The sequence below is a fragment of the Vanessa cardui genome, chromosome 26, assembly GCF_905220365.1.
Source record: "Vanessa cardui chromosome 26, ilVanCard2.1, whole genome shotgun sequence".
Lineage (NCBI taxonomy): Eukaryota > Metazoa > Arthropoda > Insecta > Lepidoptera > Nymphalidae > Vanessa > Vanessa cardui.
Genome location: NC_061148.1, coordinates 6177714 through 6185975, shown reverse-complemented (window position 1 = coordinate 6185975; position 8262 = coordinate 6177714). Strand labels below are relative to the sequence as shown.

Here is an 8262-nt window from a genome sequence, read left to right as displayed (position 1 = left end):
AAATCCTACTGAGTTTCTTGCGTCGATTCTTCTCAGGATTCTTTGACTATCAATAAGCAAGTTTAATATCTCTACATTGAATAAAGATTTCTGACTTTGATTTTGTTACTTGATGTTACTAGCATACAGACAGAGATACTTTTATATTTGTAATTTTAATGGTACATTGAATCTTTCATTCTTATTTAAATAAAAAAAATCACGAACTAAATAAAAAAAGTTATAGGCAACGATAACTTACGTTACTCATGATAAAAAGCTTAAGTTACTCATTATATCAATTTTCTGCTAGTGAAAGTCCCGTCAAAATCGGTCCAGCCGTTCCAGGGACAAAGGAACAAAGGGACAGACGGACAAAAAAAATTTACTTGGTGGTAGCGCTTTGTGTATGTTATTTGTAGCAGTTATTCTACCGCCAAATAACAGTACTCAGTATTGTTGTGATCTGGTTTTAAGGGTGAGTGAGCCAGTGTAACTACAGGCATTAGGGACATAACACCTTAGTTCCCAAGGTTGGTGGGACATTGACGATGTAAGGAATAGTTAATATTTCTTACAGTGTCTATGTCTATGGGTGATGGTGACCAGGTGATCAGGTGGCCCATATTCTCGTCCGCCAACTTATACCATAAAAAGAAAACCTTTTTTGGTATAGGCATGTACACATACATACGCTTTTGGTAAAAAACTATTATTTTTATATTACAAACAGAAACTCCAATTTTATTATATTTATTGATTTTAGTATACATTACTTAAAACTGAAATTATTGAATCTTTGATTCTTATTTATAATGTTTATATAAAAGAAAATAACCAGTTTCTTTATAAGAAAAAATAACTTTATAATTAACAATTTAGAATAAATTAAATAAACACTTGATCTAATTATATTACAATTAACATTTCTTCATCTTCAAATTAATTCAGACTTTCAAACTTGAGGTGCTTGGAACCTGTTTTTAAGTTTCAGCAACCTTTTATACATATGCATTTTATTTTTTGAAAATGACTGTTTTGGTGGTGGTTCCTGAAAATAAATTAAATTTATTATGTTGGTAATACTGTCTAGTCAATTTAATTATCTGTCCTATGTGTAATGAGCAGCTAATATAATTCTGAACATTAATCTACATATAGAGATACATTTACACATACATAAGTTATACTGAGCACTCAATGACTACAAAAGAGTCTTCAGTTTATACTAATGTGTATATAAGTATATGTAAATTACAGAAACAGAAGTAACTTACATTAGGAAAAAAGTTCATTTCCAGAAGGAACAATTCAAAAAACGTTGAAGCAATTATCGTTGGCCCTGTTTTCCTTTCAATAACATCTAATTGAACTGCATATTTTCCATCCGGTAATGTCGCTAACGTTTCAAATATAGGCAGAGTCGCTTTCTTCTGACTTGCCAACCTATAGAGCAGAATTTCACCAGCCTTTGTCCCGATTAAGACGACATCAACATAAAAAAATAAAGCAGTGACCAGTGGGAACTCCAAATACAGATGTTGGTATTTGTCTGTTTCAATTTTAAATATATTTCTCGAGTAACATACAAAGTTTTTGTCGTTTACCGCACGGATGTATTTTAATTGTTTTATCCATTCAACTGGACATTTTATTGGTTTAACGGTCACTTCCTTGCTATTAGTTATGTTTACAATATGACCGCTGTCTGTAAAAACGTGTATTTTATCATTGCAGTGTTGTATATTTTTGATATCATAATCACAGTGTAGGATAAGAATGGGAGTCAAATTTTGACTAGACAGATCACATTTGTAAATATCTCTATTGTTATAAAAATATAACATATCATTGGTCAAAACAAAATCATCGGCCTTAAAAAATTCTTCCATTACATAATTTGGTGGGTGGGTGTCTGCCGATCTTTGAATAAGAATACCTGATTTTATTTGTACAACAGTTACATTATCATTATTAACAATTTTTAAGCAATTTCTCTCCGGCAAAGCAGCAGGTATATATTTAAAGGTGCTAACGTCATACAATATTATTCCTTTAGAATCTTTGAGAGGCAATATCCCATAGTCAATATCTAGGACATGAGATTTGTCGTGTATATTGAATTTGTAAAATTCTTTAATGTTTTTTTCGATTTTTGTCAAATCTGACCATTGATTAAGATTCCTATATATGTGGTACCAGCTGCAATCGGTTCCAGCTTTCCTTTTGGCGATTTTAGATGAATATGTGAACTCCTTGCGGCACATCTCTTGCCATAGATAATCTATTTCGTCAATGAATTCCTTCCATCTTTTACAGACTCTTCTACAGCCACCTAATGTTTTTCCGTCAATTTTCAAAAGTATTTCCACTATTGTTTCCAGAGGCAAATCATTTATATGTAAGTCGTTAACCATTTTTGCTTCTTCTATTAATATTCTGATTTATAATATTGTTTACTGAAAATGTTTCATATAATCAAAATAAATATAAAAATAATAACAATTTTTGCTAACGTTTTTCTAATAATTGGTACTTATTATTAATTTGCATAATGTAGGTAGGCATCCTTACCTTTATATTATCATCCTTAGAGACTGTGTGAACTTTCTAAAAATAAATATTTTAATAAATTAAATAACATTAAATTAATTTCCAATCAAGGTAAAACTCGTGATTTTGACATTTTAGCCTTCGCGGTTACGTTGATAATATTGGTAACATTGATTGTCTAATCAAATCAGAAACGATGTATTCCTTTTGTAAGATTGTAAATATTTTTAAACAAATTAATGCAATAAATTTTCAGCATAATTACTAGGAGTACTTCTAAAGAAGAGTTCTTCTAAAATGAAGGTAAAGTTGTTTTAAATCAATATTAAGAGGAGGGTCCTAAAATGTAATATTTCAGAACAGTTAGGCGCTAAAATTTGAAAATGTGTTGAGGTATAGTATAGCACAGTGTATTATTTCTTTAATAGTCCAGGTGACAAGCATACGAGTTTTTATACATATTATTGTTTCAAGTCACTTCAAATTGGCATTTTATTATACTATTGAATAATTTGGGACCCTAAATAAACCTCCAATTTACATTGTCATAATGTCAATAAAATTGTGTTGTTGATTAATTGTGATATACAAAAGGAGTTTTGCATTTAGGGTTTATAATTCTTTTTATTACTAACCCTCTAGAGGCGGTCAGTAGAGGTAACAAGTTCACGTTATTGTTGTCTAAATTAAATAATGTATTCGTCAATAAAACAACACACGATAAACCAACAAATTCTTTATTTATATTTAGCTAAAAGAAACAAATAATAAATTGATTTAACATTATAAAAATTACATGATTGTGATTAAATTATTCAAAATTATAGTACAAAAACATAAAGTCCAAAAATTGTCTTAAATTGAGAAATAACCTCGATAATTTAAACATTTCTTTTCTTATAACATATAAAACCTCCAAACGTAAAAATGTTCCCAAACCAAAAATGACTTAAGTACCGTAAAAAAAAAAAGTATAATAATATCACATAATCGTAAATTATAAATGGTTTAGGCTGCGTATTTACTAAAGGTACGAAGATGTATAGCTTTTTAGCTGAACAATCAAGTATTGTGTGGTATACACAGGCGGTGTGCGATGTAGTGGGGTAAGCTTACGTCGCTAATCACGTGCCAAAACCAAGCTCTTTTAGCCTCAGAGCTAAGAGAATTAAGTGATCCTATTGGTCTATTTTCTTGGACACAGCCTCGCACATCTCTAGTGGATACGCAGCCTTAATTTCGTTCGAAATGCAAGATCCACGGGAATGAATATATCCTAGACTACATTGCACACTTTCGCGATCTATATGATACATATATATTATTTAAAATTTATTTACTAAGGTTTTACACGTGATCATATATATTTTTATTGGCAATATCAGTCGTAACCACAGTGAAACTTTTTGAAAATGTTAGAAAAAATCGAGCGAGTGTAACTCCTATATATCTTCGGGAAATGAGTTGGTACCATCTGACGGCGAATTGTAGCACCGCACGATATAATCTACCATTTAACTGTTGACAATGCAACTACTATATAGCTCTTTTTTATGGCTTGTTTATCTAAGCCGATGGGCGGAATATATTCTGCCAAGGTAATTTATGACATCAAAACATTATATTTAATAACATTGAAATTAATTAAAATAGTCATAATCTATTGTTACGAACAATAAAACAGTCAAATGTTTTTTTGAAATTTGTCAAATATGCTATGAGTTGTCAGAGATGATATTTAAACCATAACTATTTAAAAAGTTATTTAAGTGTCAGAACACCCTCTAAATCGTTTAATATAACTTTTAAATTACTCGAAGCTGACCTTAAAATTTCTGTTTGATATCTTATTGACTTTTTCTTACATTATTATTATAATATCATTGTTACTTAACATAATTCATCTTATAAAATTAAAACTTCGTAGTAATTCGCATGCAGGATTCAAAATAGTTTCATAAATCTACAATAGATGGCGCTAATTGTCTGATACTTGCTTCCAGAACAAAAAGGAACACAGATTATTATCTAGTACATAATAAACTTGACTATGACAAAAATATTATTAAATTATTATTATTAATTTATTTGTTCAAACTGAGATATCAAATTGTGCTATATACCCTTACTATTCAGCAAAATGAAATTGTGACTAACAGTGTGCTTTCTTTGATTTTGTACAGTTTACAAAACAATAAGAAATTTTCAAACATTATTAAGATTTAGTAGCAAAATTCGTTATTAATTCAATCGTATAGTCTATTCTTCCACGAAGGCGCATCTTTACGTTGTGTTATGACCGTGCATTCATATAAAATAATAATAATAATATCTAGTTTGTATTTAATTCTCTCTTTAGAGTCAAGCATTTCCCACAATTAAGACAACTTGTACGAACCAGTCAGTCACACAAACTAATTAAACGTAAAGAAACGCCCCCTTGGTAAAAAGACAGACTTCTTTGTAATAAAAAACCTTTACATAATACAATACAATATATGACATGTCATATATCTAAGTTATGTAACGATAATATAGTAGCAGAAATAATTATAACACGATCCAAATAGGTAGTGTATTGAAAATTGCAAAGTAGGGTTAGCAAAAAAATATTTTTTTTTTGTTCATATAAAAAAAATTAATCATTATTTCTAATCATATTTGGATTGTATATAATAATTTTTCAATCATACTTTCTTAACTAACATTGAGCTGCGTTATATGGTGCGATGAAGTTGATCACGTTTCTTACAGAGATAATAAATGCCTGTTACAAACTAGAACCAATAGATGGCGCTGATCGATTGCTAAATCCCGAACTATATTTTTTATTAACAACGAAGTATAGTACGACACAACTTAGATGTAGCATCGGCAAAATTCGTAAAACCGATCACATCCGAATTAAGTACGTTATCCCAAATTATAAATATTTATTTCTCATGCGAATATGATCTTTGCACAAACGTAGTAACTTGTAATGTCACATAACCTAATATATTCGTCAATTTGACACGTCGATTTACATGCACTTGCTTTCTCTGACGCGTGAATCTATAGCGACGAATAGCGTTGAATGGCGCGATAGGGAGCTATTTCTATTGGTTGGGTAAATCGGCAGTAATCGTTTTTAATTTCATTCCATTGTATTTTCCGATGCTTCATCTAATTTGTGTCCTACTATAACTATAACTATAACAACCATTCTGAAATCCAAAGATTATTAATATCTAGATAGAGTATCGTAATACAAACGACAAAACTTTATCTTGGTGTGAGTGACAGCTATGCTTTACATTCATCAAACGTCATATTACTTTAATAGTGTGCGTGTACTTATAGGCAAACTGTCCACCACTATTAATATACCTTTGACAATCTATCTAGACATAGAAATAATCAGAATAAATGACAGAACAGATATGACATATATATATTCGGGATTAAGCAATGCGATTGGAGAATTTTTAACTGATTTTTGTCAGACTTATTGTTCTAAATTTAAATATTTATTCACTAATATATATATATAATTGAAGTATTTATATTAGCGGTCAGGATTATTATGTATTCACAAAGAAACATTAAATGCATAAAATGTCTTAACTACGGAGTATGATTTAAATGTTAATCAATACAATTATATAATTTTTTTTTTAAATATTTAAATCCAATAACTTTGAACACAGGATATGAAATTGACTAATGAATAATAAATGCTTACTCACATTTATAATGTTAGGGAAAAACACATTTTTAAATAAATTATTATTATAGTTACATATCGAAAACGCATAGCTTATTAATGTAGGTATAAAAAGTAATTTTTTAATATGGCAACATAAAATGCACATTTAGTCAATGATTAAATTAACAAAGTTTTATATACTAAATAAATATGTCATAATTTAATTGATTGTGAAAATAAAGAAATCGAGACATAGAAAAAGTATTGTCTGAGCATTCTTATTGTTTGAATAGGATTTGATTTTATAAATAGGTATTTGGAATAGAAAACGTGTAACATCAAAGATCGAACACACTGGCGGTAATATATACATTATTTATATGTCAATTTTACAATCAAGCGAAACTTTTAAAAGCGCTGCATGTTTTATGCGTTCCAATAAACAAAAAAGCAATAAAAGCTTACATCGCTGAGTGTGATATAAATTTATACTTTTTAAATTCCACGGTCAGATAAATTCAACGCCGGTGCTTAGTATACATTTGTGATGTAAAATATTTACTAAGAAGTATTTATGTACCATAAGTAAGCGCTGTGTTTATACTTAACAATATAATTGATCTTGAATTATAATCGAAATAGCGATAATTGTTTCAGGCACCATTTTTAATAATTTATTAAAATTCTATACAATTCTATAGATTTACTATTTACATTTATTAATATTGAAATAAATAAAATTATAAAATCAATCTTGGTAATTATGTTAACTCATTCAATTATCAAAATTTATCAATCGAAGTAGATTTTCCTATTGTAAATGATTTAAATCGATCGCATAGATGAGATAGCGCTAGTGTGTTCACACCTTTAATGTTATGCTGTGTCCACAAAAGGAAATTTGGCAATTTGTGTGTTACAAACAATGTAACCGGCATTACTGTATTTACCAACAAAATTATCGTCAAATTGTTAAGGATTATATAAAGAGTTTAGTCTTTGTAAACACAGAAATTGCCAGAAATTTCAGTGTAAAAGCTATTTATCAACTTATCACCTATCCTTAAGTATATTCGATACGACTAGCATCGTGAAACTACCAATGAGATATAGCGTAGCAGGAATTGACGCCAATAGCTTGTATCTCTCTTCTGTAAAAAAAAAAAATTAAAAGTTCAAAATCACATGGCGTTAAAGACATTATTTTTAATAAACAAGCATTGATATGTACAAAAACGAAAGTCTACAATTCAGTGGTCTAGTTTTAAAAGGACTTAAGGACTTATTTCAGTAAAATCTAAACTACATTTTGTCATTGAAAAGACAAAAAAGGCGTATGTTATATAAAACAGGCAACAAATATTCGTTGTTTCGACTTTGATTACCAAAATGCATTAGTGATATTAGCCCTTTCAACACCAGACCAGAGAATCCTTTTGAATTAGCACGTGGTATTTGAATATAAAAATGAAGTTAGATTTAGTATAGGGAATTTGAAGGTTAATTTTATATAACTGGGGAACTACCGATGTGACGTCACAATGTTTGTGTCATTTCGTAAGTGATCAATTATATATGTCATAATAATTTGTAAAATAGAATATTTTATTGATATTCAGTTTTGATAGGATGATTTAATTAAATAAATGAAATATAATGATGATTCTCAACTATATAAAACATGAGATACTCAATTACTGGCCAAACTATCTAACGTAAGTTATGTATCTGAGTTTTAAAACTTTAATTTAACAATATGAAACAGACAATACACTGAAAATATTCATCCTGTGTATGATATAAAGTATCTTGTCCCAGAAAGATTTATTTTTATATTAAAATAATAAATTAAACTTATCTTTGATAACAAGAAGTTAGCCGAGCATTTTAAACTATATTGAGAAAAAGTAGGCACTCTTTACTATCACGGATTCTAGACAAAACTATTTAACTGGTTAAATAAATTTAAGGCAAAGTAGATGTAAACGTAGTACGATGTCATGTACTGAGATGTTCTCAAACAAATAATATGCTATAAAAGC

General features: G+C 29.0%; 2 protein-coding genes across 2 annotated transcripts in view; both read right to left on the bottom strand.

The window, feature by feature from the left end:
- Nucleotides 1-819: 819 nt before the first annotated feature.
- Nucleotides 820-2677, bottom strand: LOC124540838. Its single transcript, XM_047118564.1, has 3 exons — nt 2554-2677; nt 1257-2438; nt 820-1030 (listed from the first exon to the last, which is right to left on the bottom strand). Exons 2-3 carry the CDS (start codon nt 2394-2396, stop codon nt 935-937), a joined length of 1236 nt encoding a protein of 411 aa, XP_046974520.1. The 5' UTR covers nt 2397-2438; nt 2554-2677; the 3' UTR covers nt 820-934.
- A 3052-nt stretch (nt 2678-5729) lies between these two features.
- LOC124540729 (glycerol kinase-like) overlaps nt 5730-8262 on the bottom strand; it is a 48310-nt gene continuing 45777 nt past the window's right edge. Inside the window, exon 14 of the mRNA XM_047118417.1 lies at nt 5730-7371. Coding sequence (XP_046974373.1) covers nt 7274-7371 — 98 coding nt within the window. The 3' untranslated portion in view covers nt 5730-7273. The remainder of the gene's footprint in view (nt 7372-8262) is intronic.

Excerpts from the sequence above, each read along its gene's own strand:
- LOC124540838 (XM_047118564.1), bottom strand. The coding sequence starts at position 2,396 with ATGGTTAACGACTTACATATAAATGATTTGCCTCTGGAAACAATAGTG. Across the intron at positions 1,031-1,256 it reads AAATGAACTTTTTTCCTAAT|GAACCACCACCAAAACAGTC; the intron begins GTAAGTTACTTC and ends ATTTATTTTCAG.